The following is a 20,343-nucleotide window of genomic DNA, read 5'->3' as shown; positions in this document are numbered from 1 at the left end:
GGCACACACTAATTTATTAATATTAGCAATGTTTTTAATAAAATGAACGGCTAAATTCTGTTAATGAAAAATTATTTTCCCCTAAATCTTCGATTTGCATATTGGAGTGAATAGTAACTGTACTAAAGTTACTTTACTAAGTTACTTTAAGTAAATTTACCTGTTGCCCTAAAGGGTCCACTATGATATCAAATTTTAAACATTGGTTCATGTAATGTAGATGTGTAAAGATAATCAACATCTCTCAAAGTAATTTGCTCAAAGTTCAATGTAAAGAGAGACAATGGCTTTTACAGAGTTAGCTTAGCAAAGCCTACAGCGAACAAAATTTGGGTACAGCAAAAAATTACATTATTTGGTGAGATCACAAACACTTCAGATTATGAAGGCACACACCCCGTGCAACTAAGGGGTGTGGCCAGAGGCGCTGTAATGTTTTACCAGAGAAAGTTAAAATGCTGTCCAAACGCTGCTATTTCCACAGAACTTGTTCTGTTTCTGTATTTGGGCTTCCAAAGGACATGACAGAAAGATAGACGTACTTACAGTTACATTTTAATTTTGCTCCAGAGAATTATAATATATATATATAGCTAACATTTGACAAAGGACAGCTTCCAGAATCTCTCTCCATTCAGTGCTGGATTCGGCTAAAAACTCCTCGAAGAAGGAGCAACTCCAACCATAATAGCAAAAGCTGTGGATTGTGAGCCACAACCTGTAAGTATTTTTTTTTTATTAAAATTGATCTATTATATGCACAGTGTCTGGCATTAACGGTTGTAGCAAGGACATAAACAAGGATGTAAACAATGAAAATGCTGTTTGGCACCTTTAACAATTTAGCTACAAATTCATATTTTTCCCTTAAACTAATGTAAACAGCCACAATCTTTAGCAGCGCTATATACGGTATATCTCAAATAACAAACTTGCAAAAAATATGTGAACGTTTTATATTACTTACACATGCTTATTCTGAATATATATAAAGACACTTGTCAGATTTAATTTTAGAGTGATGTCTTTTCCAAGTGATGTGGAGCCTGTCCGCGAATCACAGAACATTATGTTAGCTGACCAATCAGAACCTCTTGAGGGTGGGCCTTTCAGAGGAAATAGGAATTATGACAGTTGTTTTCATGTAGCAGTATATAATCAAAGTAAGATATATGAAAAGTAACATGATTTTTTACAAGTGAAGCATGAGCACACATTGCTTTGCATCTTATAAACACATCCAAGCTTTAAAAATACACTCTGGACCACTCCTTTAAAAGCGACAAGCTGACATTACTTAAAAAAGTGAGTAAAACCATTGTAACTGGGAACTGTTCATTTGACTTTGTTTTATAATTATGCACATAGTTAATTAACTTAATCATTTGAAGATCAATGGGTTAACCCACTTTTTTGAAGTAAAGTCAACTTATCTCGCTTTACAGTGTAGAATCACCCCTGTATACATACTCTAATGTTCATCACCACTATGTTAATCCCTCACCTTTATTTCTTTGCGTGTTTCTCCAGGCTGAAATATAATCGTTCCTTCACAATTTTCAAAATCGTCCCCAGAGTTGGCGGAGCCGTTCTCAGTCTTGTAATCGATGTGGAAGGTTCTGGTGCCGGTTCCTCCCCGTAAACAAACCCACAGACTCACGCTACCACAGTTCTCGGTGCACTGGTACTGCGCCTGCTCAAAGCTGATCTGAGAACAGGTGGCCAGGTCATTCCCAGTCGACTCTCCAGCCAATCTCTTCGCTTGTTCAGCTGCAGCATGTTTCTTCAGGATGTTCCCAGCGCCGATCATCATGCGTGTAGCCTGCACTCGGTAAAAGGCCCGGCTCTTGCGCTGTTTCTGCATGCTGGCATAGTTTGCCATCTCAATCAGCTGATCCAGGTCTTTGTCAGGATGCTTCTCTCTCAGGTCTTTAAGTATGCGGATGACCTACAACCACAGGTGGGGTATCATTTCAATGTTTTGATCAACTTTTTTATCGATATCATATTATAATAATCATAAAATTAACTCTCGTAAGAAGATCAAGTCTTGTCTCACTGTCATTTAATTTTTTAAATAAAGATTGACAAACCATACGATCTCACTTACATTGTAGGAAATTAGGGAATAAATAAATAAATAAATAGACATGAGGTATTGATTGAGTTTAATGATCTGATAATTACAGTACAATTAAAAATTCTAGGGGTCACTTATATTTGTTTTTTAAATATTTTTTTTTTCATATTCAGCAAAGCTGCATTAATTAAAATCAAAATCAAAATACAGTAAAAATCACTAACATGGTGAAGTTAAATAAATAAATAATTTAATAGCACTACAGAACTGTTGAATGCTTGATTTTGATTGGCAGATGAACATTCAAAGATTTACAATTATTTTCATATAAATGCAGATCTAAAGAATTTCCAGCAGTTCGTAATTGCATTACAGTTCCAGATCACTACGAAGATTGATTATCTCATAGCTTACAACTGTCAAAACTGAGGGAAAAACAAAACAAAGAGCTTTGAATGAGATGTGTAAGAAACTAGTATACACAAAAGAGCTGTTAGGATAAAAACCTGACAAATCTTATCCATTTCTGTGATGAGAACACTCTAAGAAATAGTACATAAAAAGTACAAAAGTGTTCTTAAAATTTTAGGTAATATTATATATACTGTTGAGTTACCAATATGATCCCTTTAAGTACAAATTTGCACCTTTTGAAAAGGTACCACCCCAACAACAGCTCACGTACCTTCATTTCTGAGAGAGAAGACCATCACTCCAGTATTTATTGTCACATAATCCTTCAGAAATCATTTTAACATGATTATTTATAGTTTAACTCTGACAAGAACATTTACCACAATGCTATTCATAGACAAAATGTCTTATTAACAGTTTAGTTCACCTTAAAAAAATTTTTTTAAATGCCATTAATTCATGCTCAGGCCATCTAATCTCTTTCTCCAGTAGATCGTTAATTTTATTTAAATGCTACCAGAACATTAACTCAACTAAGATTGAGTAAATGAACAGCAAGTTTTCATTTTTGTTTAAATTACCCTGTTAAAAAGGTTCTTTATGTCTGTTTTATTCTGCTTTCTTACCTCCTCTCTGTCCTGTTCAGGTTCTTTATTTTTCTCCATATCAACGCTTGTGGTGTTGTTTTGATATTTTTCTCCCATAATCGCATCAATGCCTCTGGGTGCCAGTTCCCCTTCCATCTCCACAATGATACCATGACGTTTATCTGTACGGTAGCGCTTGTTCAAGTACTTGTAAAAGAGCAGGCGCCGGTCAGCAATCCATGCCATTAGGACACAGACAGGGAAGAAGAATAGAGTGACCAGAGCCTCCCAGACCTCACATACACACACACAAAAATATAAAACAAAACATTAGTCATAAAATTTGATTCCATAAAATATCTACATATACAGTGCTCAGCATAATTAAACATTTTAAAAATGAATATTTGAATCAATTTCTCAGTGAATATAGGCAATGTATTTTGGTGCATTTAAACTAAACAGATTTAATAAACAGATTTATTCATTAAAATAACATTTTAGTCATCGAACATCTTTAGAAATTGAAAGATTATGCAATTAAATTCAAGCTAAATATTAAAAAAATACAACATACAAAATTTCTTCTAAATGTTCATTTTTTTTTTGCTTCTCTTGATTTTTCCTCTTTTTTAAATTTGTAATTATTATTTTTCTATAACATGTAAATCTGGGTGTACTAGTTTTTGAACTGTCATCGTAAGTTATTTTGTTGGATAAGCTGCAGATTTGGCTTCAGTACTGACTAATTTAATGTATATGCATAAATACAATATTGTTAGGCTTCCTAATAAAAATATGAATTTAAAAGATAGATTTGTAAGGGGTGTACTTATATATGCTGAGCACTGTATACCACACTGATATAATCTGTATACAAGTAACTTTATAAAGTAAAACTAAAATTATGACTAAAAATGTTGTTCAACGAATATTTTTAAGGGAAATAAAATGAAAAATTTACAGTAAATGAAAAACTAAAACTGAAACTAATTACAGTCACAGAGAAATGAACAAAAACAAAATAAACATTTGCAAAAATAATTATAAATCACTTTCAGAATTACCAAGCACTTACTGTGATGGAAAATCTGACCTGCAGCTCTTTAGAGAAACACCTGATGGCGCTTTTACAGACGAACAAAATTTCTCCAAAAAGTTTTTATGGATTTAAAGGGCCATGACACCCCCCACTTTTGGTTAAAGTCTACTTCAGAATTTTTTCAAAAGATGCATGATTAATGGGCGTGGAGCTCAGCGAGCATCGGGCAGGAGTGGGCGTGGCCAGCAGGGGAGAACGTGAGCGAACAACTGTTGATGTCAGTTAGCTCACAAAATGAGACAACCCTGAGGAGACGCATGAGTTTATAGTTTACAAAGTTCAAATGCAAATAAATGAACAGTGATTTGATGCCCTGCTACATTTGTTATTCGTAATTTCATATACACATAACCATAATTTATATCATTATAAAGATAAGTGTGTTCATGTAAACACTATAAATGAGGACTTCTCCCTCAATCCCCGTATCCAGCAGACTCAGTGCAGCAGGTCTCCTGACCTGTCTATTTTAACCATTAGCCCTGCTGGTAATCTGGAGGATTTAGGCAAACACAGCAGCACAGTGATGTGTCTGAATGTGAACGAACTCTGGATAAAAGACAGCGTCCGCCATTCTCTAATTCTCGTGCTGCTCTCCCGACAAAAATGCTAGCAACACACACGCAGCTTTGCTGTATGATCGGCCCTGACAAGGTCGTGGGGGAAAACATGCAACAAACCCCGTGGTTCATGGAAACAAACGCATTTGAGCCTTCATGAACGGCTAAATACTGTGTGCCGTGGGTCTGTGTCTCACAGCTCGGTCTTGACACTGGCAGGTCTGGCAGGTCTCATGAATAATTAAGCAGCCGGCTCCTCTCATAGGATAAGAAAACTCCGCTATGAATAATAATGAGAAACCGACGCGTCATCATTGCACTTGCAATACTGAGCTATGTCGCCGATTTTGATCCCGCCCCAAAAATTAATTTAAACCCGGAAGCTGAAATTAGATGACAAAAGCTCAAAATTATCCAGTTTTCCCCACAATTAAAGCTGACAGGTGCCAACATTGTCTTAACTGATGCTCAACACACACACATCTGTTAATATAAAAAAAAAGTTCTCCAGGGTGTCCTGAACCTTTAAAGGTGCAGTATGTAAGTTTGACATCCAGTGGTTGAACTAGGTATTACATTCCTGGATCAAAACAAATGCAAGCGCAGGTTGCCAGATTGAGGAGCGAGTCTGACTAGAGCCTAAAGCAGGGGTGGGCAATCTCGGTCCTGGAGGGCCGGTGTCCTGCACAGTTTAGCTGCAACACTAATCAAACACACCGGAACATGCTAATCAGTGTCTTTAAGATCACTAGAAATCTATAAGCAGGTGTGTGTGATTAGAGTTGGAGCAAAATTGTGCCGGACACCGGCCCTCCAGGACCGAGTTTGCCCACCCATGCATATTCTGTGCTTCTGAAAGGCTATATATAAATTTGTGGTGTTTCGTCTGGTACAAACAACCCAGTTGCGTATCACTGCAAATCTAGTCACGTATCATGTTGTTAGGACAATGTGTTAGAATGTAACCTTATCACCTAATATTTTGATGTATTATTTAATTAATAACCACCTCATGTGGAACTCTGAATCTATTTCTACATTTCGGAATTTGCTACTGTCCACCGGAGGTCACATTTCAGTCACGGCACATGCTTTGAGAGCGATTTCACCAAGGCAACTCTGAGTGCTGAAATATAATTGGCTAAACTGGCATTGGGTGGGTTAAAAGCACAAAACAAAAACAGCCGTTCCGGCAAGGAAAACATATTTTCAAAGCAGAATATCCAGTCTGATCTCACGAGGAAACGTAAGTATTTTACGTTTTGTCAGTTTAGTGGCTAATTCGAACAAATTCGTACAAGTTCCCACCCCTAATCCTAACCATCATTGAGTGATGAGCAAATCGTACTAAGTTGTACAAATTAAATCGTACAATTTCATACGAATTAGCCCCTAAATCATAATGTTACGAATTTCCGTGAGCTTGCATTGGAATATCTGATTTCAGCATTGTTTTTCAGATGAAAAACATACAAGTATGTTCTCTTGACATGTTTCTTAAATATCTGCAAACATATGGGAGTATTTTATGCTTTGTTCATTAATTCATTTTCTTTTCGGCTTAGTCCATTTATTAATCTGAAGTCGCCACAGCTGAATGAACCGCCAACTTATCCAGCATGTTTTTATGCAGTGGATGTGCTTCCAGCTGCAACCCATCTCTGGGAAACATTCACCCACATTAATTTACATACACACACTCAAACACTACGGACAATTTAGCCTATCCAATTCACAAGAGTTAACATAAGCTGTGCAAACACTAATATCTGCTTTGGTCGACACTACATGTCCGGTTAACTCTTTTAAACTAGAATTACTAAAACTAAATTTACCAAAACTAAATATAAATGTGTTCATATAGTGTTCACAAAAAACTAAACTAAAACAAACAAAACCATAAAGAAAACAAACTAAACCTAAACTGAAATGTACAGCAAATATATAATTATTATAGAAAAAAAAACTAATTTAAAAATGCAAACCTGTACAACGCCAGGGCTTATGACTGCCAGGATGAGGTAGAGCCAAATATAGGCGAAGATGCTCCAGGATGCAGTGATGAAGAAGACTCTGAGGTGTTTAATCTTCCTCACCTCTCCGTCAGGAATCACCCACACACACACTCCAATGATCACAAACATGTTAAACGCAGCACTGCCCACTATAGTGCCAGGACCCAGTTCTCCAGACTCAAAGCCATGTCCACATACCTGCCACAAACATACAGAGCAGATGAAAATAACACTGTTTAAAATGCAATTAATAAAAACATCACTTTAAATATAATGTAATGCATCATAAAAAGAAATTATTTTTGTTTAATGAGGCTATTTAAAAATGTAAAAATTCTGCAAAGTATATATGATCAAAGTGCATGATCAATGTTTTTTTTTTCTTGGATTCTGGATGTCCTTAAATGCTTAATCTGCAAATAGTTCCTGCAAAATTTCCTGACCATTTAATTTTCAAAACTGTATTTGCTGTATAATATTCGAGCAGGCCCTCAGATTTAGAGTGTTTAGAGAAACCAGATCCTTGTACAAAGTTTCATATACTGTGAGAAAAGAACAGATGTTGTAATATAAACTGTGAGAAAACTGTTTTGAGACTTTGTTAAATCTCCATAAAAGATGGATTTTAAATTACAACATTTAAATAATGTCTACATTTCAAGACTTTTAATTTATTTAGGGACTTTTTAGACTATTTGTTTCTACCACTAACAGTTGTATGATGTACACTTATATAATTGCTCCATCCTAAGGGACGCTTTGTTTCTTCAGGTTTCAGTTTGCATGATAAAATTCACATAAATATCACAAAATCCAAAATTCTCATAAAAATCTGCCATTCCGAAAGAATAATTTCTTAATCATTTATAGAGAAGTGAAATGAGCAGTTTGACAGCTGAAATATTTAACTGGGCGCCACTGTATCAACACACATCGAGTTAAATGATGCCTTTACATGGATGAATAGCTGCTGAAGTCATCATTGTAAAGTGATGAGGTCAGTGTGGGTGTCAGTCATTTAATAATTAACCTGTAGAAAAAAACTAGGCCTTCACTTCTCTTGTGATAAACTACTGATCAAGACGAACTGTTGGTTTGTTGTGAAGTTGTTTGCGTACCTCTATTACAGACAGAAGGATCTCAGGCGCTGATGAACCTAAAGCCATTAGAGTGAGGTTGGAGACCGTTTCATTCCAGATTCTTACAGTCATTACGGTCTTCTCTCCATTTGCACCGGTCACAGTCACTTCTTTCTCCTATAGGACACAGAATAACACCGTATGGGTACACTATATGCCATATATATATGTATAAATCCCATTTTATGCTAGAAGTTATTAAATAAGCAGCTACGTCTATCTATCTATCTATCTATCTATCTATCTATCTATCTATCTATCTATCCGTCCGTCCGTCCATCCGTCTGTTCGTCCGTCCGTTCGTCCATCTCTCCATCTATCTATCTATCCATCCATCCATCCATCCATCTATCTATCTATCTATCTATCTATCTATCTATCTATCTATCTATCTATCTATCTATCTATCTATCTATCTATCTATCTATCTATCTATCTATCTATCTAACTTTCTTTATCCATCAACTCATCTATTTATCCATCCATCCATCCATCCATCCATCCATCCATCCATCCATCCATCCATCCATCCATCCATCCATCCATCCATCCATCCATCCATCTATCTATCTATCTATCTATCTATCTATCTATCTATCCGTCCGTCCGTCCATCCGTCTGTTCGTCCGTCCGTTCGTCCATCTCTCCATCTATCTATCTATCCATCCATCCATCCATCCATCTATCTATCTATCTATCTATCTATCTATCTATCTATCTATCTATCTATCTATCTATCTATCTATCTATCTATCTATCTATCTATCTATCTATCTTTCTTTATCCATCAACTCATCTATTTATCCATCCATCCATCCATCCATCCATCCATCCATCCATCCATCCATCCATCCATCCATCCATCCATCCATCCATCCATCCATCTATCTATCTATCTATCTATCTATCTATCTATCTATCTATCTATCTATCTATCTATCTATCTATGCCATATCAGCAGCATTGGCTATATTCTCGGCATCACTTGTACTAAATAATCAATATATTTTTTCCAATTATAACTGTTTCTTAATCATTTATTGTACAGAAAATATACAAATAACAACAACATTGATAAAAAGTCATTTAAGTAGTTTTGGTTTGTTGTTAAAATTCCTCCAGAGGACATCTTTTTGAACATTTTAGCTAAATTAGTTCCTGAATAAAAATGTTTTCTGATGTCATTTATAGATATACATTCTATAAAAATATGTTTTATCATCTAAATATTCTTACACAAGACACAAATAGGTTTTACTTACTCTTCCAATAAAAATGAATGTGTAAATCTTGATTGGTCAATTTTACATCTTGTATATAATACCTGATCATGTCTATAGGACATTTCAATGTTTTAAGAATGTTTAAGAATTCCAATCTTTTTTGTTTTTGTTTACATCCTTAAAAAAGGTCTTTTTTCAAAATCATAATTATTTCTTTCATTTACAAATAGATTTACTTCATACAATTGGTTGATTATACTATCCCATCCTATTAGCCATTTTTCATTTAAGTGCAGATTCAGAGCAGGTTTCAGATATTTGTATAATGACAAGGGTGAGACTAAGTTGTACTCTTCAGCTGGTTTATGAGAACATGCGTGGTCACCTTGTAATTCAAAACACTTACAAAACAAATCATATTTAAGAGTCTTTACACCAGTGGTCACCAAACTTGTTCCTGTATGGCCGGTGTCCTGCAGATTTTAACTTCAACCCTAATCAAACACACCTGAACAAGCTAATCAAGGTCTTACTAGGTATACTTGAGACATCCAGGCAGGTGTGTTGAGGCAAGATGGAGCTAAACCCTGCAGGGACACCGGCCCTCCAGGACCAGGATTGGTGACCCCTGCTTTCCACATTCAAAACTTGCCACATTTTTCTTTTAAGGGTTGGGTATAGGGGTAGAGTAAGACATAATAATAATCGGTTTTGCTGTATAAATCGATTATGCCTCTAGAAAGTCCTTGTAAACCACCAATACCAATGTGTGTGTGTACTTGTAACAGGATTGCTATAGATAAATTTCCCCAGAGGAGCTGGAGGAGGTGTCTGGGGAGAGGGAAGTCTGGGGTTCTCTCCTAAGACTCATCAGACCCTCACGACCCATCCCCGGAAAAGCAGACGAAAATGAGATGAGATGAGATGAGAGACTACTAATAAATTAATACCGTATACACATAGAACTTATCATTAAAAAAATAATAATAATTAAAAAAATAATAATAATAATAAAAAAATACATTAATTAATAATAAAAAAAATAAATTAAAAAAAAAATCACAACCAAATTACTAAAATATTCCCTTGCACAAATATTATTTCATTACTCTTTTATAAAAAGTTTCAAACCTCAACCCTGAATGATCAGTAATACAGTGCTCAGCATAATTAAGTACACCCCATTTTGAAAATAAATATTTTTCTATAACATATACATTTGAGTGTACTAGTTTTTAGTCAGTTGTTGTAAGTTATTTTGTTAGATAAGCTGCAGATTTGGCTTCAGTACTGACTAATCTAATGTATATGCACAAAGATAATATTGTCTAGCTTCCTATTAAAATATGAATTTAAAAGAGAGATTAGTGAGGGGTGTACTTATATATGCTGAGCACTGTACATTATAAATGCTATGTGTTTAATGTACAGTTTTTCTGTTTGCTTGGTGTTGCTGTAACACCTGTGACGTGATGACCTCGATGGCAGCCATGAAGCGGTCAGCGATGATGGAGACGCCCAGAAACATGTAGAGAAGACATGCAAAGTAGATCACGGCTCGTACGGCCTGCATTGCCAGTGGGGGGTCATGCGGCAGCCACACAGGAAGCAGAATCCCTGGCTGACACTTGACTTTCTCAAAGCAGGGTTTCTTGGGTCCATCAGCACTACTGTTGCTGTCCCTGTGAGCACTGCCACCCGCACACACCTGTGGAGAGACCAGGAGAAGCAGGAGGTGGAGGAGGAGAGGAGGAGCCATGACCAGATATGGCAAACACAATGGCCCTCCTCTTGAAGACGAGAGATTGACAGAGAGAGGAAAAGAAAGTCGGGGTTATTTTTTTCCAACAAAGCATGATCAATCAATCATTAAACATGTATATGTTTAATATATAATGAAATAATTTGTCTATAAATAGTTTTACAAATGATTTACACTCTGCTATTGTTTTATGAATGAGGTGCAAGGTCTATATGGGTAGCTTACAAGCATGTGAGGAACGATGTTAATCACTTTGTATGAGTCCTAATCTAAACCTGATTCTAATTCTGATAAGAGGTCATCATATTATGAATACATCCCGTGTGTTTCAGCCCACAAATCATTATTGTTAGTCTAAAGCCCCGGTCAGATCACATGATTTTTATTGTCGTTTACGAAAGCCACTATGTCAGATTATGCGATTTTTTTCTTGATGAAATCTTGACTTGTCGTGGGTAACAAATGTGCCAGATTACACGTTACTTTACGATCAGTCATCCCGTGACGTCTGGTTACGAGCGTAATTTACCAAAGCAGTAAGATGTGTTGCTATAACAATATTTCTTATCTCAATTTATTTAAATTTAATTAACTTCAATCTCAGTAAACACTGATGCTGGCTGACAACTAATAACTATTTAAAGGCATCCGTTGTGACATTGATAGGATCAAACTTTTATGTTTCTTTTTTAACATTAATATATTTTCTTTCTCAGAACTAGTGACTTTACAGTATCTTGGAGTCATATTTGTCATTTGGATTCTGTATAGCTCTGCATTTGCCTCTCGTCATTTACTTTTTTGTGGGGGGTGGGGGTTTAGCCACAGTATTATGTAATAAAGAGGCACATTACCAAACTTGTCATTTTGGTAGTTTAGCTTAAAAATAAGAGTGTTAGACCAGGGGTGCCCAAACTCGGTTTAGCCCAAATCTGCAGGACAACAGCCCTCCAGGACAGAGTTTGGGCACCCCTGGTCTAACACATAGGGGCAAATGCAGGGCTATACAGAATCCAAATGACAAATATGACTCCAAGATACTGTAAAGTCACTAGTTCTGAGAAAACACAGTCTTTGCACAGCATTCCCTTGGATCCTAACATTAAGAAGGAGTGGATGAACTTTATTTTTAAGTTCCAGACCACATGATTAACAGCTTAATCTTTAGAATTAGGGAAACTAATAAACGTACTAATAAATAAATAATACCTACTAATAACTAAATTGTTGACTATAATTTAAAATAATATTGCACTACACTACCTGACAAAAGTCTTGTCGTCGTTTCCAGTTGTTTCTAGTTGATCATTTGGAAAAGTGGCAGAAGGTCGATTTTTCCGATGAATGATCTGTTGAACTGCATCCCAATCATCAAAATTACTTAAAAAGACTTATTGGAGCCTGCATGGACCCAAGATTCTCAAAGAAATTAGTCAAGTTTGGTGAAGGAAAAATCCTGGTTTGAGCTTAAATTCAGTATGGGGGTGTGCAAGAGATCTTCAGAGTGGATGGCAACATCAGCAGCCTGAGGAATCAAGACATTTGTGCTGCCCATTACATGACAAACCACAGGAGAGGGAAATTCTTCTGCAGGATAGCGCTCCTCATACCTCAGCATCCACATCAAAGTTCCTGAAAGCAAAGAAGGTCAAGGTGCTCCAGGATTGGTCAGCTCAGTCACCAAACATGAACATTATTGAGCATGTCTGGGGTAAGATGGAGAAGGCGTTGAGTATGAATACAAATAATGTTTATGAACTCCGCAATAGTCCAGCAATAACGCTTTCTGTTACGTGACAAGACTTTTTTCTAAGCAATCTTTTGTCTTAGTGTAATCTAGAGGCCTTCGCCTTTCGTATGAGCCACTTCTGATACCAAAAGATCAACTAAAAGACAAGTTATTATTTGCTGTTTCTAAAATTTGGATAGACGACAAGACTTTTTTCAGGTAGTGTACACTGGTGTGAGTAACTATTTTTCTTACAGTCACTATTGCTTTGCTTGTTATTAAAACATTTGATATATAGTTGATATTTATGTAGTTTTAGCCTAAGTCACAACTGCATCCATCTATGGATGTAGGCTGTTGAAAATAGATGTCTTTCCACAGCTGTCTTTCTTTCCAAATACGCAAAAATAACAGCCAATCATACCAGTAGTCTACAAATTCTCACACCCACTCAAACTGTGTATTTTATGAGGGGGTCAAAACAGTACAAATAAAACCTACTTTTAGCCTAATCTTCTGCCTAAGTAATGATGCTTTTAATTAAAAATCTTAAAAATTAGACATGACTTGAACTCAGAAAGCCGAACAAAATAAAAATAGGCAATTCATGACCACTTTAATCATACCTGGCCCACAGACTTTAAGATCCAGGTCGCTGACTGCAAACTCTCCCATAGCCAGACCCCAAGAGTCTGTACTCTTTTGTAGCTTTCAATGACTAGCATGTTAAACCAACTAATCACTGTTCACTTTTCAGCATCATGTTAAGGATAGTAAATAAACGTAAACTAAACACACAATTTTGAAAACAACATTGCTTAATTCATTCAGACAAGTGCTTATTACTATATGTGCTATAAGCACATCTCTATTCTTGACAACACAAGGCCAGTCATCAAAGACAATATACAGAGCTCACCCAGAAATCCTGCAGAATTCAACCAATCAGATGATGGCCTCTAAATCATTAATTAATTCATTAATTAATTCATTTTCTTTTTGGCTTAGTCCTTTTATTAATCACGGGTCTCCAAAGCAGAATGAACCAGCAACTTATCCAGCACATGTTTCACGCAGTGCATGCCCTTTTAGCTGCAAACCATAACTGGGAAATATCTATACACACATACACTACGGACAATTTAGCTTACCCAATTCACCTAAACCACATGTCTTTGGACTTGTGGGGGAAACCGGAGCACCCGCAGGAAGCCCACGTGAACACAGGGTTGACCGGTTTCAAGGTATACCATGGTTTGGAAAAGTCAAGGTTTGAAAACTGCTAAAATGTTATACAGTTCCTAAGGTAAAAATATTTTTTTTAATGTGTTTTGTTATGTTTTGTGAAGAAATTTGTGTTTTTGAAGTTAACGAAAATAGATTAATAGATCAAATATATTAAAATATATTGTGTTTAAAGGTTTTTTTTTTATTTGTTTTTTAATAATTTTTTTACCCAGAAATTTAAAAATAAATAATTTTAGAGCAGTAATCAAAAAACAGTGAAACCTTGATGTTTTCATCCCGTCAGACACCGGCTAATGCCTAGATGTGATTTCTGAGGTTATGACTGGCAGCACTGGCATCATGAAAATTACATTTGAATAAGAAAATGAGATATCTGTATATTTTTCCATAGCCTGTTTTAGTTCTAGGTAAAAACAACATGAAAAGTGACAAAGGATGAAGTATGAGTTAAACAGAGACTGATCATTTGTAAAAATTTGGATAAAAGCATGCAATTCATTCATTTATATTACTTTGGCTTAGTCCCTTCATTCATCAGGGGTCTCCACAGCAGAATGAATCGCCAACTTATCCAGCATATGTTTACAGTCTTCCAGCTGCAACCCAGTACTGGAAAACACATGCAGTTCACAAGTTTTTATCATATCATATCAAATTATATTAATATAATAATAATTATTAATAATTAATAATAATTTAAACCATTATTTTAATTTGTCATAATTTCACAATATTACAGTTTTGTTGCATTATAATAATTAATTAAAATATATAACATAAAGATATATTTTTGAATATCAAATTTTGACTTTAAGGGCTCTATTTTGACGGTCCATGCTCAAAGCGCAAAAACGCAGGGCGCAAACACTTTCAGGGCGTGTCAGGACGCGTTTTTGCTAATTTAAGGTCGGGAAATCTGCCTTGCGCTATGGCGCATGGTCTAAAAGGGTTGAGTTTATTTTCTTAATGAGTTATAGGTGTGTTTTGAGAATAAACCAATTAGAGTCTCATCTCCCATTCCCTTTAAGAGTCAGCTGAGTCGCGCCAAGAGTGCATTTGCTATTTACAGGACGTAAAGTAAGTTTAAGTGGAAAAAATAAGCACTTCACAAGCAAACATTTAACAGTTGACAGTTTTTTAACAGAAAACTGTTAAACAGAGCATCTACTGCATGAGAATGAGAGATAATGGAACTACTTTCACATTCGCTCTTGGATAGGGAAACAAATATAAATATGGATATAATAAATAATACTGCTAACAATAATAACATTATACAAAAGTAACTTGAATGACCTGAAAAAGCCTCCCGAAATGAAGAAAGTATCAAGGCAGTGGTTTTTAAATTCATGTAGGCTAGAAATTAATGTTTTGTAATATTTTAATAATTTATATTTATATCCTATATATATGTATCCTTAATATATTATATCTTTTTCATATGTAAAGAGATTTGCGTAATGCATCTTGTGTGTAGTGTGTAAGCCAGGCGTACGTTGCGCCAGACAATAGACCGACTTTGTTCTGGTCTAAAGATCAGACTATTTACAGTTTCTCAAAATAGCAACGCGCCAAAACACGCCTGCTTTTTTAGACCAGAACGCCTATGGGCGTACATTTGAGCGCAAATGCATTTGCTATTTAAACAGCGTGGCGCAATGCCTCAAAATGACCCTTGCACCAAGCTTAAAGTAGTAAAAGACTATTGCGCTGTGCCTTGCGCCCCATTGCGCCGGGTGTATGATAGAGCCCTAAATCTTTTAAATGGTGTAAAAGTCGATGAAAGGTGTAAAACAGTTTAGTAACTGATAATACAAATGTTACTGCAACATCTTTAGTTTTGTGGGATTTTATGGATTTAAAAATTGTACTTACAAAACATTTTAATAAAGGGCTGCCATGTCAGCTCGGACCTTTCATTTACACAATTTCACTCAAAATCTCTCTCTTTCTCACATTCCTCTGATGGTTTTCTTCATGTCAGCTGTGCGGTGTGTGGTAGAGATTGAGAGTGATGTGCTGGACTGAACCATGTGGTCATATTTCACTTTCTAAGCCACGCTATGGTTACCTGGACATTGCCACTCTACACCACTGTCCAAAAATAACCTGCCCGTCACACCTGGCTCTACAACACACACATACGCATGTATGAAAGTCTATTAGGTGTTTTTGTACATGTTGGGTCATAGTGTTGCGCTTGTGTGTATGCTTCCAAGTGTGTCATACAGTTATGTGTGTGTATGCTTCTGCGTAGTTGTGTGTGTGTGTCTGTGCTGAAACTGAAATGTCTCAGATTACCATGATGACACTGTTTCAGTCTGTCAGTGCCGCTGATAAGTGATTGGCCGGATTGGCTTACACACAGAGCTCTGACAGCTTAATAGGAGTTAGCACCTTTTAGTGGTTAAGATTACCACCACCAGAGAGAGAAAGTGACAGAGGGAGACAGAGAGCGAGACAGAGGGAGAAAGAGAGAGGATCCGTTCTAGGAAACGTGAGAGTGACAAACGAAAATGATGAGGATGGCAAGGTTAAAATAAGTGAATAGAGAAGAAACAATGGCTCATTGTCAAAGACATTAACAGTAATTAACACGATTTAAATTATACTTTTTTTGGAAATAAATTAATAATGAATTGCAAAAAACTTTTTGAATTTTTGTTTAATCATATTTCTTTCTTTCTATTGTTCAACATTTTATCCATCTGATTTTCAATATAAATTTCACTATTTAAATTTTATATCAGCAGCAATATCAGGCTCACACACTGACAACTACTGAGCCGCTGTAGAATGAATGAGAGACGTTTATAAGAGTGAGTGTGCTTTAACACCTACTCTCTCTCTCTCTCTCTCTCTCTAGTAAGCACTATCCTCATTTGCCATCCAATACTGATTACACACACTCTTACAAACACTTGACTACATAATAGTAGAAGAACAACGTGAAACAATAGACCTAAGGTTGTGTAAAGCCACCACATGTACAAACGCACACAAAAAGCACATTAATCCTACCAGTACGTTCTATTTACACACACAGAAATCCACATTAATACAAATTAAAAATGATTTTGTGTCATGTTATGTTTTATTTCCATATTATCTCAAATTTTTGGGATCAGTTCCAAACTCAAACCTATTGTAGCCATCTTCCAGTATTTTATCATTTTAACATATCATTTGTATTAGACCGTTGGTCATACAATTCTCTCATTATGTCAATCAATCACAATAGCACTTAACCATAGCCAATCAACTCCACTTGAATCTGCTCATGTGTGACACACAAACAAAACACCATTTAAGTCACTGTTTGAGTCCCAGCACACAGTGTTCTAGCTGTCTCCAAGAAGCGCACACACACACATACACACACAGAGAGAACAGAGATCTGCTTTCAGTATCGATACGCTATAATCTCTGTACCTTCCCCTTTCTCTTCTCCTTTCTTTACCCCTTAAAGCATTCTCATGAAAAATATCAGCAATTTGCAGTCATAACTAAGCTAACCCTCACATTAAGTTTAAACACTGGGAATAAATTCTATTAGGCCTGAACAATATATAGTTTCAGCATGGATATCGCAATGTGCGCATTTGGAATAGTCACATCGCAGGATATGTCATGTTGAGCCTGTATCATAGTTGACCAGAAGCTACAGAACATGTGATTTGTAGAGTCACTGCTAAGTTTAACCATAGAGTGAAAGTTTAGTAAAGTAATATAAAATTAACTATTAAGCTGTAACTGATGGAGGCTTTCACGAAGATGCGAATCCAAATGCAGATTCATTTACAATGATCGTAAATCAGGCAAGGGTCAACAACAGGAGCAATTAGGTACATATAGGTAATCCAGAAGTCATCATCTATAAACAGACAAGTAGTCAAAACCGGAGAAAGGAGAGATAAACTAGGACCAAGGCTAGGAGAAGATAACATAAAGCACAAGAATCAAAGATCACGGCTAGACAAGGAAATGAAAATGCTCTGTAAAGTTACAGGTTCGTTTTAACTAACAAAACAAACAATCAACACGCAGCAAATTTACCCACTATTTACTCTTCCCTCGAGTGGTTCCAAACCTTTATGAGTTTCTTTCTTTGTTGAACACTAAAGTAGATATTTTGAGAGAAATTATTCGATTAAACTACACCTTTAATATTTTTGGCCAGATTTTTTTGATGAATAGAAAGTATTTTTTTAAAACAGTATTTATTTCAAGTTGCTATCTTTTGTAATAATATAAATCTCTTTATGGTCATAAATTGAATACATCTTGCTGAAATATTGCCTTCATATAAAAAGTAAAGTAGTATGTATAACATAAATCTCTACCATAGTTGCACTGCAGTTTACGATGCTTCAAAAATGCATTGTTCAGTAGGACTACTATTGAGAACCAAATTAAAAGACAAATAAAACTATTTCAAAATGACAAAGAATGCTAAAATAAGCACTGTCTTGATAGCAATAGAACATCATTTTAAAATAAATAGCTCTGTAAAAACTGATTTTGGTAAACGGAAAACACACACACACACACACACACACATTCAAGTGTACCGACTCACACAAAGACGGTGCAAGTGACTGATACACTAACATGGGCTTTGGATTGAGAAACTCTACTCTTGCTTTCATGGTCTCCATCCATGCATTAAATAATTAACCTGTTGCAGATCGATCTGAGATCAGGTGGTTAACTAATGACAGGTTTAGATCAAGTGTTCGGATCCGAGACTGTGTGTGATCATTTGACCTGGAATCACAGGATTAACCCATTGCAGTTTTGCATGTTGCATATTACTCATTCTTCTATGAGTGGAATGTACCAAACCGAGACCAGCAGATCACAAACCTAAAACATTTTTGTACATATGAGTGTGTGTCTGTAAGACATGCATGCTTAAAGACACACAATGTCTAGTAGCATGCAAAATGATGATACATATGGTATGGACAAAATAAAAGCAAATCGTTTTATATTATGCTCTATTGTGGTGTCAAAAATACATTGTTTAAGGTAATGTTTTTTTTTTTTTTATCATTTATATATGTGCATTATTACAAGCCATTAGAGGTATGCAGACAGAAACACAAAGAACAGCAATGTGAGAAAGTTGCAATCTTGAACTTACAATGCTTACATTTTTGGGGGATTTTATTTCCCAATATATTTTATTTTATCTTGGACCTATACTCATTTGTTTTTGGAAAGTGTTTCATGAATATTTATTTTATATTTCTAATTTTTTTTAATCAAATATTTGCCCTGAAGTTTTAAATAAAGTGAGAAATATAATCACATATGAATAAATACACTACTTGACAAAAGTCTTGTCGCCTATCCAAGTTTTAGGAACAACAAATAACTTGACTTCTAGTTGATTATTTGGTATCTGTAGTTGATTATACGAAAGGCGAAGGCCTCTAAACTACGCTCAGACAAAAGATTGTTTAGACAAAAGTCTTGTCATGTAACAGAAAGCGTTCTTGCAGGACTCCCGGAGTTCATAAACATTATTTGGATTTATACTCAACCCATTCTCCATCTTACCCTAGACATGCTCAATAAGGTTCATGTCTGATGACTGGGCTGGCCAATTCTGGAGGACCTTGACTTGACCTTATCTTTGCTTTCAGGAACTTTGATGTCGAGGCTGAAGTTTGAGGAGCGCTATCCTGCTGAAGAATTTCCCTCTCCTGTGGTTTGTAATGTAATGGGCAGCACAAATGTCTTGATACCTCAGGCTGTTGATGTTGCTATCCACTCTGCAAATCTCTCACACACACCCCCATACTGAATGCAAGCTCAAACCAGGATTTTTCCTTCACCAAACTTGACTGACTTCTGTGAGAATCTTGGGTCCATGTGGTTTCCAGTCATTTTTCTGTATTTTTTGTGATGATTGGGGTGTAGTTCAAAAGATGATTCATCAGAAGAATCGACCTTCTGCTACCTTTCCAAATTATCAACTAGAGGTCAAGATATTATTTGTTAATCTTACAACGGGGATTGATGGCAACACTTTTGTCAGGTAGTGTATATTTCTGAGTATATACTTAAAATTGTAAAGAAGAAAATGTCTCAACTATTAACTGATTGAATTTACAAAAATGGTACTATATTGTGATATACATTGTTATCAGGATGAGAGATTTTTCAGTTTTAGTACGCAGACTGTATGTTTGAGGCCTGAGAGAGACACACATACATACACACTCGTCAGCCTGTAGCAGGACGGCCGAGAGATCAGGTCTTGTGGTGTGTGTTACGGTGGCCCCTCATCCTGGCCAGCGTTACTCTAGAAGGATCCGCAGTCTCAACTTCACCCGCCACTCATCACGACACTGCGGTTATGCAATATTTAGCACAGCACACACACACACCAGATACACGCTCATGCTTAAGACAAACGCTGTCTAAATCACAATCTGTCTGACTGACATGCTGGAACATCTGAAATACTAAATCA

General features: G+C 36.0%; 1 protein-coding gene across 35 annotated transcripts in view; it reads right to left on the bottom strand.

The window, feature by feature from the left end:
- Window positions 1–20,343, bottom strand: part of slc8a2a (solute carrier family 8 member 2a) — a 39,240-nt gene that overhangs the window by 12,155 nt on the left and 6,742 nt on the right. For 12 of the 35 annotated variants that reach the window (XM_009301677.4, XM_073950957.1, XM_073950963.1 and 9 more), the window contains exons 3-7: window positions 10,583–10,828; window positions 7,877–8,014; window positions 6,729–6,956; window positions 3,121–3,375; window positions 1,505–1,948 (exon numbers count right to left, since the gene is read on the bottom strand). In XM_009301677.4, coding sequence (XP_009299952.1) covers window positions 1,505–1,948; window positions 3,121–3,375; window positions 6,729–6,956; window positions 7,877–8,014; window positions 10,583–10,693 — 1,176 coding nt within the window. In that variant the 5' untranslated portion in view covers window positions 10,694–10,828. 35 annotated transcript variants of the gene reach the window in all.

The sequence above is a fragment of the Danio rerio genome, chromosome 5 (assembly GCF_049306965.1).
Source record: "Danio rerio strain Tuebingen ecotype United States chromosome 5, GRCz12tu, whole genome shotgun sequence".
In the NCBI taxonomy this organism is placed as follows: domain Eukaryota; kingdom Metazoa; phylum Chordata; class Actinopteri; order Cypriniformes; family Danionidae; genus Danio; species Danio rerio.
This window is presented reverse-complemented; position numbering and strand designations above follow the sequence as displayed.